At 46.9% G+C, this 14,282-nt stretch overlaps 1 protein-coding gene and 1 long non-coding RNA gene across 3 annotated transcripts in view; one reads left to right on the top strand and one right to left on the bottom strand.

The window, feature by feature from the left end:
- The window catches only part of LOC309525381, a 189,785-nt gene that overhangs the window by 83,370 nt on the left and 92,133 nt on the right, over nucleotides 1-14,282 (top strand). The gene's annotated exons all lie outside the window — the stretch shown is intronic.
- The window catches only part of LOC309524780 (carnitine O-acetyltransferase-like), a 45,340-nt gene that overhangs the window by 12,492 nt on the left and 18,566 nt on the right, over nucleotides 1-14,282 (bottom strand). Inside the window, exons 4-7 of the mRNA XM_082209816.1 lie at nucleotides 3,717-3,770; nucleotides 2,292-2,457; nucleotides 1,704-1,878; nucleotides 221-399 (exon numbers count right to left, since the gene is read on the bottom strand). Of these exons, the coding sequence (XP_082065942.1) occupies nucleotides 221-399; nucleotides 1,704-1,878; nucleotides 2,292-2,457; nucleotides 3,717-3,770 (574 nt within the window). The remainder of the gene's footprint in view (nucleotides 1-220; nucleotides 400-1,703; nucleotides 1,879-2,291; nucleotides 2,458-3,716; nucleotides 3,771-14,282) is intronic.

Below are 14,282 nucleotides of genomic sequence, written 5' to 3'. Positions count from 1 at the left end.
CAAAAAAAGCACGACAAAAATAATGCTACCCTTTTATGTGGCGCCCTATAGATGCTCTGCCTTGTGAGCCCTTCCCTACCTGAACCAAGACATGGGGGTGGCGGGGGGGAAGAGAGACCCCCACTTTCCAAGCACCTCTAGTCTGACCTCAGCGGCGGTGCCTCCTCCAGGCTTTCAAAAAGGAGTAGCCCTCCCCCCTTTACCCTGAAGTCGTCCTCACCTGCAGAGTCTTGTCGAACCAGCGATTGCCGCTATTTGAGTAGCTGCCTCCGCCATGTAGCATCTGTGCTGCCAGGCGGCTGCTCGCTAGCGCATCCGAGACTTTCAGGACAGGAGCGTCCAAGCAGACGGTGAAGAGGCTGCGCTGAATGGCACGGGCCGAATCCCGGTTCAGCTTGTCTGGTGGCAAGGAGGGAGAGGAAAGTGAAACACGAAGGTTATGCCAGCCCTGCAGTGCAGCACAGAAGGAGCGTTGCGCTTACAAGCTAACCAATGCGTTGTTTTGAAGAAGCGGCCCACCAGAGAGTGCTCTCCACGCTGGCCTGGTGTAGACATTAATGCTTGACTTTATTAGCCTCCATAGTTAAGCGTTAACACTGGGGAGGTCTTGGAAAACTGGATTAAGAGCACGCTGTGAGTGACTCCCTGGTCCTGAATGGGGCAACTGTGATAAAGGACCAGGTGCGCAGTCTGGGAGTCATTTTGGACTCACAGCTGTCCATGGAGGAGCAGGTCAATTCTGTGTCCAGGGCAGCTGTCTACCAGCTCCATCTAGAGCCAGTGTGGTGTAGTGGTTAAGAGCGGTAGACTCGTAATCTGGTGAACCGGGTTCATGTCTCCGCTCTTCCACATGCAGCTGCCTTGGGCTAGTCACACTTCTTTGAAGTCTCTCAGCCCCACTCACCTCACAAAGTGTTTGTTGTGGGGGAGAAAGGGAAAGGAGAATCTTAGCCACTTTGAGACTCCTTCGGGTAGTGATAAAGCGGGATATCAAATCCAAACTCTTCTTCTTCATCTGGTACGCAGGCTGAGACCCTATCTGCCCGCAGACTGTCTCGCCAGAGTGGTGCATGCTCTAGTTATTTCCCGCTTGGACTACTGCAATGCGCTCTACGTGGGGCTACCTTTGAAGGTGACCCAGAAACTACAACTAATACAGAATGCGGCAGCTGGACTGGTGACAGGCAGTAGCCACCAAGACCATACAACACTGGTCCTGAAAGACCTACCTTGGCTCCCAGTACGTTTCCGAGCACAATTCAAAGTGTTGGTGCTGACCTTTAAAGCCCTAAACGGCCTCTGCCCAGTATACCTGAAGGAGCGTCTCCACCCCCATTGTTCAGCCCAGACACTGAGGTCCAGTGCTGAGGGCCTTCTGGCAGTTCCCTCACTGAGAGAAGCAAAGCTACAGGGAACCAGGCAGAGGGCCTTCTCGGTAGTGGCGCCCGCCCTGTGGAACACCCTCCCATCAGATGTCAAGGAAATAAACAGCTATCTGACTTTTAGAAGACACCTGAAGGCAGCCCTGTTTAGGGAAGTTTTTAATGTTTGATGTTTTATTGTGTTTTTAATATTCTGTTGGGAGCCGCCCAGAGTGGCTGAGGAAACCAGCCAGATGGGCAGGGTGTTAATAATAATAATAATAATAATAATAATAATAATAATAATTCTATAGCTGACCCAGCATGCACACGCAAATATACCTCTCATGAGAGTGGTGTAGGCCTGTCCCCACGTGTGTCGGTGGTCACTAGTCAGCACTCCCAGGGGCTCCTTATCGGTCTTCCAAGACTGCGCACGGATTCGCTGGAGCTGCCAGTGCAGCTGGTCGACGGTGAGAGGCGTCCCGTCGCTGTTGTACACTTCAAGTTGGAAGAACTGCAGGAAGCATAAAAAGCACCGCCTTGTAGTAAGGTTTCAGCTTACTGGGAAACAATATAAACAGTGGTACCTCAGGTTACAGACGCTTCAGGTTACAGACGCTTCAGGTTACAGACTCCGCTAACCCGGAAGTAGTATCTCGGGTTAAGAACTTTATTTCAGGATGAGAACAGAAATCACGCGGCGGCAGCGGGAGGCCCCATTAGCTAAAGTGGTGCTTCAGGTTAAGAACAGTTTCAGGTTAAGAACAGCCTCCCACTGCTGCCACGTGATTTCTGTTCTCATCCTGAAGCAAAGTTCTTAACCTGAGGTACTATTTCTGGGTTAGCGGAGTCTGTAACCTGAAGCGTCTGTAACCTGAAGCGTCTGTAACCCAAGGTACCACTGTATAGCGAGACAGCGATAGTTACCTGGAAGTTGCGGACTACCGTGATGTACGTGGGCGGTCTTCGGCCGGGTGGAGGCAGCAAGACGGAATCGTGTTTAGGCCCTGGAAGTCTGCACGAGGCAAAGATGCGGGAATATTGCTCCATACAGAGAGGGTAGCCTCGGGAATATTCGACTAACAGGGTCTGGCTGGCATGAAGGGGGGAAAGGGGGATAAACAAGTCAATGCCCTTCAAATCTCAATCTGTAAGGTCGCTGCTGCTGCTTTGGGCAGTAGAGGTGATATGGGGTGTGTTTTAGGCAAGGCAGTCCACAAAAGCTTATGCCACAATATACACGTTAGCCTTTATCATCACATATATGCTCTTGAGGACCACTTCTTATTTTATTTAACAAATTTATAGAGTGTTTCACAGCAGAAAGCCACCAAGTTGAAACACCAAGTTCCAAAAAGCCATTCTGGAAAACTCTAAAAACGATACAGCCTTCTTTAAAAGTTCTAAAAACAACAGAACATTTTTTTTCTTTCAGCTACACAGTTGCTCCATAAATGACTGGGTCACCCCTTGGGGAAACGCTTCTTTCAACAAAAATGTCTTCAGTAGTCACCTAAATATTGAAATGCCTAATTCCAGAGGGCTGGAGCTGCAACACTAAAAGCCCCCCTCTTTTGCTGCATACGAAGCTCACCTCTGAGACACGGAGTACTCTCAGCAGTGCCACATTATTAGGAGCAGTTTCCAGGCAGGGATGTACGGGGCAAGGCAATCCCTGAGATATACCCAGGTCTCAAGTTGTTTGGGCTTTAAATGTTAAAAGGACCTCAAGGAACTGACCCAGCCCTGCAATCACCCTCTGAGGACCTTTTATGTGTGCCTCCTCCATGACAGGTCCGGAGGGTGGCAACACGAGAACAGGGCCTTTTCTGCAGTGGCTCCCCGCTTGAGGAATCCTCTCCCTAGGGAGGCTCGGCTGGTGCCATCATTATATATCTTTAGGTGCCAGGCAAAAACTTCCCTCTAGAACCAGGCCTTTGGACTTAGTTTAAAGTTTAATCTGCGGCCTTCTAGAAGCGGGCAAGATGCTTTTAAAGTATTTCTCCCCCCCTTGGTTTTAACTTATCTAAGTGAGGTTTTTGTTTGTTTGCCTGCTTGTACAGCAAAGATGATGTATTCTTCTGGGTTAAGCCCAAGGGAAGCCGCACATTAAGTGTGTTGCAGTAATCCAGTCCTGAGGTTGCCAGTGCCAAGACCACAGTGGCCAAGCTATCTCGGTGTGGCAACAGCCATAGCTGTCTCATGCACACCCAATAGCGCCCTGAAACAGTAGACTCTCCTCTCACACACACACCTGAAGATACCCTATGTTTACATCTCACACCAGCAGGTTGTGTCCTGCATGTGACACTCTCTCTGTACTTCCCGATTATGTCAGTCCAGAATACTCACTGGTCAATCTTTGCCTTGAAATCCAACACGCCAGCAATGAGCTTTGCAGCAAACCTACATGAAGGAGAGATAAAAATAAAATCCCAGGTTAAACGCTTCATAGAGAAACCTCCAGCTCCAGTATTCATGCACCACGGGTCCTGGGCTGCACAATACCCCTTAAACACGCTAAAATAGATTCCCTACTTAATAAAATCATTGCCTTTGTTATTATGACTGACCAACCAAAAGGGGGAAAAGATTGAGGAAGAAAGCTTCCAATTTCTCAGGAGCTCTCCATCAAGCTAAGTTGGGGATGCTTAATATTTTTATACCTGTTAGAAAAAGTAATTATTTTTCAGTGTGAGAGTGAAATTTTTTTCAGCAAACTTTTTCAGCAGGGGGTCGGTCCACTGTCCCTCAGACCTTGTGGAGGGCCGGACTATATTGGGGGTGTGTGAACGAATTCCTATGCCCCAGAGATGAATTTTAAATAAAAGGACACATTCTACTCATGTAAAAACATGCCGATTACTGGACTGTCCGTGGGCTGGATTGAGAAGGCAATTGGGCCAGATTCGGCCCCCAGGCCTTAGTTTGCCCACCCATGGAGTGAAGCATGCCTCCAGTTATAATTCAGGAGCAGGGAAGTGTGATTCAGATCTAGAAAGTTTGGGAAACAAAGTTTATATGCGCTTTATGCACAACCACAGTGGACGCTTGGGTTGTGAACATGATCCGTGCAGGAGGCACGTTCGCAACCCGCAACGTTCACAACCCGCAGCGCTGCATCTGTGCGTGTTGCAATTCGACGCTTCTGCGCATGCGCAAAGAGCGATTTAGCACTTCTGTGCATGCGCCGAAACCCAGAAGACCCTGTTCCGGTACTTCCAGGTTTGGCACAGTGCACAACCCAAAAACACGCAACCCGAAGCGTCTGTAACCCGAAGTATGAATGTATGTGTTTCAGAGCTTCAAAGAGCAGAATCACACTTTCCTTCAAAACTCACCAGAAGAGTGAGGAAAATTGCTGTTTTTAATACACATACTCAAAATACACAGAGATTTTTTGAGCACCCTTCTGAACAAAGAGAGACATTTTTAAGGACTGTATTTATACCTTACTTAAAACCCATGTACCTTTTCAGTCTCTCTTTACAATTTTGAATTTAACTATTCAATTAGGAATAATTACTACATTAATGTACATTAATGCCCAGGTAATGTTTAATTGTGGTGTTGTAAACTTCACAAAACTATAATTATGCTAAATACAAAAGAGAGGGTTGGTAGCACCAGATTAGAACCAAGACTCCTTGATCAGAAGTCAAATACCAGAACACAGGTTTTTAATCACAAAGAAATCTATGTAAGGGCACCAGATATGCCCCATATCTTTCTATAAGCAGGTCTCTTTACATCATAAATTAAGTCCTACTACCATTTTGCACAGGCTTGATCTGCAGTCAAATTCTCTACCACTGAGCTAAATGTGGAGAAGCCATCTCTGTGCCACCACTGATCTTATTTTACACCACTGTTTATTAAATCCATGTTACCCACCACAAGGTACTGGAGAAAGCAGGATGGTGGCAAACCAGAAACAAATTCCTCTAAAAAGAGGGGGCACCCGGACTTGAACCAGGGACCTCTTGATCTGCAGTCAAATGCTCTACCGCTGAGCTATACCCCCGGCACATAGACATGTCTGCCCAGCAAGCCTTCTTATGGATACTGGTTTTGCCGCATAGTTCTCCTACTGTGTACTTATGACTAATGGCTTTAAATGCTCTACCTACAGGAAACTTTGATCTTCTTCTGTCTTATTGTTGTTGTTGTTTAGTCATTTAGTCGTGTATGACTCTTTGTGACTCCATGGACCAGAGCACGCCAGGCACTCCTGTCTTCCACTGCCTCCCGCAGTTTGGTCAAACTCATGCTAGCAGCTTCGAGAACACTGTCCAACCACCTCGTCCTCTGTCGTCTCCTTCTCCTTGTGCCCTCCATCTTTCCCAACATCAGGGTCTTTTCCAGGGAGTCTTCTCTTCTCATGAGGTGGCCAAAGTATTGGAGCCTCAGCTTCACTCTTCTGTCTTAGTATATATCAAAATTGTAAGGATGTCATCAAGCTGCAGTTTGTATGGCCAACTAGCAGAGGGCCACACAAACTGCAGTGTGAAAACAAGAGCAGGTGGGCAGCTCAGGCAGGCTGTCAGGGTGTAGCCCAGGCAAGACACAGAGGAACAGGCAGGACGGACTGAGGCTGCTGCTGCCACCTGCCTCACAGCCACAGAAATTGATAGGGAAAAACCTCTGGGTCATGAAATGCAGGCTTCCTTCTCTTGGTAGTAGGGGCAATGAAGGTGTAAAAGGTAAAGGTAAAGGGACTCCTGACCATTAGGTCCAGTCATGACCGACTCTGGGGTTACGGCGCTCATCTCGCTTTATTGGCCGAGGGAGCCGGCGTACAGCTTCCAGGTCATGTGGCCAGCATGACTAAGCCACTTCTGGCAAACCAGAGCAGCGCACAGAAACGCTGTGTACCTTTCCACCGGAGCGGTACCTATTTTTCTACTTGCACTTTGACGTGCTTTCGAACCGCTAGGTTGGCAGGAGCAGGGACCGAGCAACAGGAGCTCACCCCGTCGCGGGGATTCGAACCGCCAACCTTCTGATTGGCAAGTCCTAGGCTCTGTGGTTTACCCCACAGTGCCCCCCGCGTCCCTAATGAAGGTGAGACGTCACTAGATGCTGGTTGTGGGGCATGCAGGAAGCTTGACATATCTGTGTGGTGGCAAGACCGTCAGATTGGTCTATGCCACATGCCCGCTTTTGGTCAACAGCAGCAACCTGCGGTGTTGGAAAGTAGACAGAGTAATGGAGCTTGCCCTGAACTGACTCAGCAGCTACTACGGCATGTCAGAAGATGTCTGGTAGATTGGGTGAACTATGGATATGGAAAGTTGGTGAGGTGTAAAAGGAGGGGAATTTGCAAGGGGTGGTGGGTTTTGTTGACCTTTCCATTCCACCTTAAGGAACATACATGGGATTGTAACGTGTCACATGTCTGTTTTCATTCCAGCATAATATGCTGGGAACTTCCATTGTGTGTATAGCTTTTGCTTTTGTTTCTCTCTGAGACGACCTGTTTCTTTGTCCTGATTTATGATGAATAAATCTGTAGTTGTAGCATGCTTCCACAAGCCTCACGCCTATTCTATGTGCGCAGTTCTATCTGTTGATAGTGTGCCCTGGCTTTGAAGCCCGGGTCTCTGATTTAAGTCGGAGCAGAGGCAATGGTCTTCGAACTGGGAAGACTGGAAGGAGACGGTCCAGCTGGGGCTAGCCAGCTGGCCTCCCGGCCCTCTGCATGCCGACAGGTTTGGCAGGGGGTAGTGGATGGGTGGGGATGGTGAGCAATGCGAGCAGGGGCACAGTCTCTGTTACATCGTATTCCACTAAACCTACCTATGAGTTTTCCCACTACAAGCTATTGGGGAAAACAAGGAGCTGGCAACACCTGGAAATACATTCCTCTAAAAAAGAGGGGGCACCCGGACTTGAACCAGGGACCTCTTGATCTGCAGTCAAATGCTCTACCGCTGAGCTATACCCCCGGCACATAGACATGTCTGCCCAGTAAGCCTTCTTATGGATACTGGTTTTGCCGCATAGTTCTCCTACTGTGTACTTATGACTAATGGCTTTAAATGCTCTACCTACAGGAAACTCTGATCTTCTTCTGTCTTAGTATATATCAAAATTGTAAGGATGTCATCAGGCTGCAGTTTGTATGGCCACCAGCAGAGAGCCACACAAACTGCAGTGTGAAAACAAGAGCAAGTGGGCAGCTCTGGCAAGCTGTCGGGGTGTAGCCCAGGCAAGACACAGAGGAATAGGCAGGACAGACTGAGGCTGCTGCTGCTGCCTTCCTCACAGCTTTCTCCATTCCTCTCTTCCTCCGCCAGCAGCAGTGGCATGTAGTGAAAAGAGGAAGGTCTAAGCTGCACCATGCTCCCCCTGCTACCACAGCTGGCGGGGTGGGAAGAAGACCCCCCACTGCCACAGAAATTGATAGGGGAAAACCTCTAGATTGTGAATTGCAGGCTTCCTTCTCTCGGTAGTAGGGGCAATGAAGGGGAGAAGTCACTGAATGCTGGTTGTGGGGCATACAGGGAACTTGACATATCTGTGTGGTGGCAAGACTGTTGGATTGGTCTACGCCACATGCCCGCTTTTGGTCAACAGCAGCAATCTGCGGTGTTGGAATGTAGACAGAGTAATGGAGCTGGCCCTGAACTGCCTCAGAAGCTACTACTGCATGTCAGAAGATGGCTGGTAGATTGGGTGAACTATGATCACTACAGATGGTGACAGCAGTCACGAAATTAAAAGATGCCTGCTTCTTGGGAGAAAGGTGATGACAAACCTAGACAGCATCTGAAAAAGCAGAGACATCACCTTGCCAACAAAGGTCCGTATAGTTAAAGCTATGGTTTTCCCAGTAGTGATGTATGGAAGTGAGAGCGGGACCATAAAGAAGGCTCATTGCCGAAGAATTGATGCTTTTGAATTATGGTGCTGGAGGAGATTCTTGAGAGTCCCACAGACTGCAAGAAGATCAAACCTCTCCATTCTGAAGGAAATCAGCCCTGAGTGCTCACTGGAAGGACAGACCCTGAAGCTGAGGCTCCAATACTTTGGCCACCTCATGAGAAGAGAAGACTCCCTGGAAAAGACCCTGATGTTGGGAAAGATGGAGGGCACAAGGAGAAGGAGACGACAGAGGACGAGATGGTTGGACAGTGTTCTCGAAGCTACCCGCATGAGTTTGACCAAACTGTGAGAGGCAGTGAAAGACAGGAGGGCTAGGCGTGCTCTGATCCAGGGGGTCACGAAGAGTCAGACACGACTAAACGACTAAACAAAACAAATGGATCTGGAATGTTGGTGAGGTGTAAAAGGAGGGGGATTTGCAAGGGGTGGCAGGTTTTGTTGATAATTCCATTCCACCTTAAGGAACAGACATGGGATTGTTATGTGCCACATGTCTGTTTACATCCCAGCACATTATGCCGGGAACTTCTTGTTGGTTTCTGCTCTCTTCACTGTGCAGCAAAGTGCTTGTCACAAGACAATGTTTACATTCCACAGTCAGAGTACTGTTGGGTTTTCCCACGGGAATGGGAAGCTGGATGTGATGTACTCTGGTTTCCTGTTTTTCACTGTTTTCTCTCGGTGTTCGTTATTCCGAGGAGAAGGAATGTTGCTTCTCTGCTCCCGCAGAGGCAAGATGCATGTTTGTAATTTCTCAACAATGAACTGAAAATAAAGCAACTTTAAGCATGTGGCACGTACTGTTCATCATTCCGTTGTGCAAAGGACTCTGCAATCACAACATTTTGGTTCCGGGCCCAGAAAGACGTAAATCAAACTGAGGAATGCCGGCAGAGGTACGGAGGAACGGATCGCGTTATCTGCTCTGCGCGTCAAGTTTGATTGATGAAGGTATGTGCTCATGCTCCGGAGCAGCCTGCCAGTTTCTAATTTATGGTTTTATGGCTGGACTTTGTACTTTTAAAGCCGTTTTGCTGCGATAAAGATAAAGGCACAAGCTCACAGGCTTGGATGACTGGGAAAGCGAAAGTACTTTTTACAAGTGCTTTTGGAAGCTGTACTGTGACGCAGCTCGATTAAAGCAGCAATGATGGCTGAAGCAAAGCTGGCTGAAGCTTTTGGGATTCCTAAGCTCAATAAGAAAAATTACACGGAGTGGGTGCTATATGCAGAGGCAATTCTGCGGAAAGAAGGTCTGTTTAATGTTATTACAGACAACCCCCCAGCTCCAATTACAGCTGAATGGACTGCTAAGGATTCCAAAGCGAGGGGAACGCTTACGTTGATAGTATCCCCAGAAGAGCTCTGTCTGTTGCGTGGAAAGACCACAGCCAAAGAAATTTGGAACACTTTAAGAGAGGCTCACTTGAGGACAGAAGCTGGTTCCTCAATGTACTACTATGCCAAGCTGCATGGCATGGCTCTTGCTGAAGGTGGAGATGTGCGTAAACACCTGATGGAGATGCAAAATCTGAGACATGAGTTGCAACAGAGAGGACTGACCTTTCCAGAGGCTGTGTATTCCTTCATGATACTACATTCTTTGGGTCCAAGTTGGGAGTCCGTTGCCACTCAGATTGCTGTTCAACCAACTGCTCAGCTCACAGTAGCCTATGTTACTGCCGTGATCCAGAATGAAGCAGATCGCCGGGGTGCTAGCTGCATGGGTAAGGGGGAGTCTTCACAGACGTCATCCCAGAGTGCAGTGGAACCACCAGAGGGCGCCAAAGCTTTCAAGGCAGTGAAATGCTACTCGTGTGGACGTCTAGGCCATATGAAGAGGGAATGCAAATATCCCAAGGCCAAGACAGAGCAGCGCAGCGGAAGTTCATCGCGTGGAAAAGGCCAAAGCAAAGGCAAAGGTCCGGTGTCCAGGACAACGCAGCACAAGGCAATGGTCTCACGCTTCACTCCAAAGGTTGCAAAGGTCCAGAAGACGTCTAGATCTTTCTTCGTTGTTGATTCAGCAGCTACCCACCACATGTGCAACGATAAGAGACTGTTCGTGTCTTTTACACCGCAGGAAGGTGCGATTCACCAGGCGGATGACCACATGATCCCCAGTCAAGGCTACGGAACTGTTGTTCTTCACAGTTTGGACTTATCGATACAGGATGTACTTTATGTTCCAGATGCCACACACAATCTTCTCAGTGTGATGCAGCTGAATGAGCGCAACATTGACGTTTCCTTCAAGAACAAGAAATGCACCATCACAAAGAAAGACGATTATGTGTTGCATGCTGAATGTGTTGATCGTTTGTTTGTTTTGTATTATGATGATGTTGTGCAGAATGAGACTTGTTGCATTGCAGGTTCTAACAAAAGTTTGCATGCAGGATGTATTCATGATTTTCACAGGAAATTTGGTCATTTGCATTTTGAGGCAGTATCTAAAATGCCTACCTTGGTTGAAGGTATGACTATTAAACCCTGCAGGTACCACATGAAGTGCAAGGCATGCGCAGCAAACAAGGTGAAAATGGCTGCGAAAGGTAAGGTGTCTAGTAGGCAAGCTACAGAACCATACCAGGTTGTTCATGCTGATTTAGTTGGTCCACTATCGCCCTCTTTAGGTGGCAATAGGTTCTTCATGGTTCTCATTGATGCATTTTCCAGGTATATTTACGTATATAATCTCAAGCAGAAATCAGAGGCTTTTCCAAGGTTCAAGGAATTCTGTGCTTGGTTGGAAAATGTGCATGGTAAGAAGATAAAAATTCTTTTCACAGATCGCGGAGGGGAATTCACTTCTCAGCAGTTTGAAGCTTTTCTGACTGAGAAAGGAATTCAACACGATTTGTCCAGTCCTCGCTCGCCATGGCAGAATGGGCTTTGCGAAAGGGCAAATCAGACATTGCTTCAAGGGTTAAAAACCTTGCTGCATGATGCAAATCTTCCAGAGAGTTATTGGGCCGAAGCTCTCTCATGTTTTGTTTACAGTTACAATCGCAGGTTATCTTCAGCGATTGATTGTACCCCCTATGAGAAGATGTTTGGCAAGAAACCATACATCAAACACATGAAAATTTTTGGTTCTGACATGTGGATTCACTCACCACAAAGCTCCAAGTTAGGCAAACGTGGATTGCATGGTATCTTTCTAGGTTATCAGAAAGGTTCTTACAGAATAATGATGACTGACTCTAAGACAATTAGGCTCACAAGAAGTGTTGAGTACAATGCCAAGTGGGGGGAGAACGTGGGAATTTTCCAATGTTATCCTGATGACAGTGATGAGACTGAGGATAGGCAACAACAACCCACACCCACTGATAAAGGTTCTGATTCTGAGTCTGAAACTGAATCGGATAATTCAGAGGATTTCAAGAGTGCGAAAGCCTCTATGCGACCCTCTGAAAGCTCTGATCAGGAATTGGAAGAACCATTGTTCACAATAGGTCACTTTTCTCCTAAGAAGGAAGAGGAGAGTGTTGAAGACCAAAGGCTAATTCGTAGGTCACAAAGAGCCACAAAAGGCAGACCTCCAAAGAGATTTGCTGATGAATTTGCCAAGACAGCAATAGCAGCTGTTAAAAGCTCCAAGAAGGTATTTGAACCTTCAAGTTTCCAAGAAATCCAGGATTTGGATTCTAAGGAAGCTGAGCCATGGTTAAACGCCATGAAGGCTGAGCTTGATTCCTTAGAAAGGAACAAAACTTGGGAGCTAGTTCCAGTAGTTCCAGGAATGAAACTGCTTGGAAGCAAATGGGTCTTCAAAGCGAAGACTGATCAAAATGGCAAGATAGTCAGACACAAAGCCAGATTGGTAGCCAGAGGTTTTGCACAGGTACCAGGTGAAGACTATCACGAGACCTACTCACCCACGGTGAGATATGAGAGCATTAGGCTTATGCTCAAGCTAGCTGCAGAGGAGAATCTACACATTAGTCACCACGATGTGAATACAGCGTTTTTGTATGGATCTCTAGGTGAATCACTATATATGCTTCCACCTGATGGCGTACAGGTAAAACAGGGATTTGTTTGTGCTCTAAAGAAGTCCCTTTATGGTCTCAAACAAAGTGCACGGTGTTGGCACACAAAACTCACTGAAGCATTGTTTTCTCTAGGTTTTCAGCAAGGGAAAGCTGATCCATGTGTATTTGTCAAAGAGGAAGGGCAAAAGAAGCTGTACTGTTTGTTTTATGTTGATGATATTTTATTCTTTTGGAAAGATGTCACAATGTACAATAACGCCCTAGCTCAACTGAAAGAGCACTTTGACATGAAAGATCTTGGTGAGGTAAACAACTACCTATCTCTGGAAATAGAGAGAGATCAAGATGGTAACATTCTAGTACACCAGTCACGGAAAATTGCTGATGTGTTAAGCAAACTAAACCTGATGGATGCTAACCCTGTAGACACACCCATGACAACAGGTTATCAGGTAGAAGACACTGAAGAAGCATTTTCTGACACTACACTGTACAGAAGTGTGCTAGGCAAGCTAAACTTCATTGCCAGATGTTCAAGACCTGACATTGCTGTTAGCTGTAATTTGCTAAGCAGACAAGTTAACAATCCTACTGTTAAGGATTGGAAAGCTCTGAAACGCATAGCACGCTATTTGAAAGGCACTATGCATTACAGACTGAGATTTAACAATCAGAAGTCTGGTGGTCTTGAAATTTTTGCAGATGCAAGTTTTGGAAGTGACACTACAGACAGGAAAAGTACGTCTGGAGTTTGCTACATGTACAATCAGGGTCTATTTGATTGGTCATGCAAGAAGCAAACAACAATTAGCTTAAGTACTTGTGAAGCTGAACTGAATGCACTGTCTTATTCACTTAAGGATTGTGAATGGTTGTTACAATTGTGCAAAGACATGAAAATTCCTGTCAAATGTCCAATCCAGGTTTACCAGGACAACAAAGCATGTTTGGCTTTGCTGAATTCGGAAGGTTGTAAGCAAAGCACGAAGCACTTGCAATTGAAGTTGCAACATGCTAGGGAACATATTCAGAAGGGACTCGTAACGGTGTCCTATATGCCAGGTAATGAAATTCCTGCTGATGTATTGTCCAAGATTGTATCAAGGGATCAACACTGTACCTATGTACAGAAGTTGGGTTTGTACTGATATTGTACGAACACGCTGCCCAGTGATGTTCACAGAAAGGGGGAGGATGTTGGTTTCTGCTCTCTTCACTGTGCAGCAAAGTGCTTGTCACAAGACAATGTTTACATTCCACAGTCAGAGTACTGTTGGGTTTTCCCACGGGAATGGGAAGCTGGATGTGACGTACTCTGGTTTCCTGTTTTTCACTGTTTTCTCTCGGTGTTCGTTATTCCGAGGAGAAGGAATGTTGCTTCTCTGCTCCCGCAGAGGCAAGATGCATGTTTGTAATTTCTCAACAATGAACTGAAAATAAAGCAACTTTAAGCATGTGGCACGTACTGTTCATCATTCCGTTGTGCAAAGGACTCTGCAATCACAACACTTCTGTTGTGTGTATAGCTTTTGCTTTTGTTTCTCTCTGAGACGACATGAGAGAGAGAGAGACGACCTGTTTCTTTGTCCTGATTTATGATTAATAAATCTGTACTTGTAGTATGCTTCCACAAGCCTCACGCCTATTCTGTGTGTGCAGTTCTATCTGCTCATAGTGTGCCCTGGCTTTGAAGTCCGGGTTGCTGATTTATGTCGGAGCAGAGGCGATGGTCTTCGCACCAGGAAGACTGGAAGGAGACTGTCCAGCCAGGGCTAGGCAGCTGGCCTCCCGGCCGTCTGCACACCGACAGGTTTGGGAGGGGTAGTGGATGGGTGGGGAGGGTGAGCAATGCGAGCAGGGGCACAGTCTCAGTTACATTGTATTCCACTAAACCTATCTATGAGGTTTCCCATTACAAGCTATTGCAGAAAACAAGGTGCTGGCAACACCTGGAAATACATTCCTCTAAAAAAAGAGGGGGCACCCGGACTTGAACCAGGGACCTCTTGATCTGCAGTCAAATGCTCTA

The sequence above is a fragment of the Podarcis vaucheri genome, assembly GCF_965113315.1.
Source record: "Podarcis vaucheri genome assembly, chromosome: 2".
In the NCBI taxonomy this organism is placed as follows: Eukaryota; Metazoa; Chordata; class Lepidosauria; order Squamata; family Lacertidae; genus Podarcis; species Podarcis vaucheri.
Note: the sequence above shows the minus strand (reverse complement) of the source record. Positions and strands in the feature narration are given on the sequence as shown.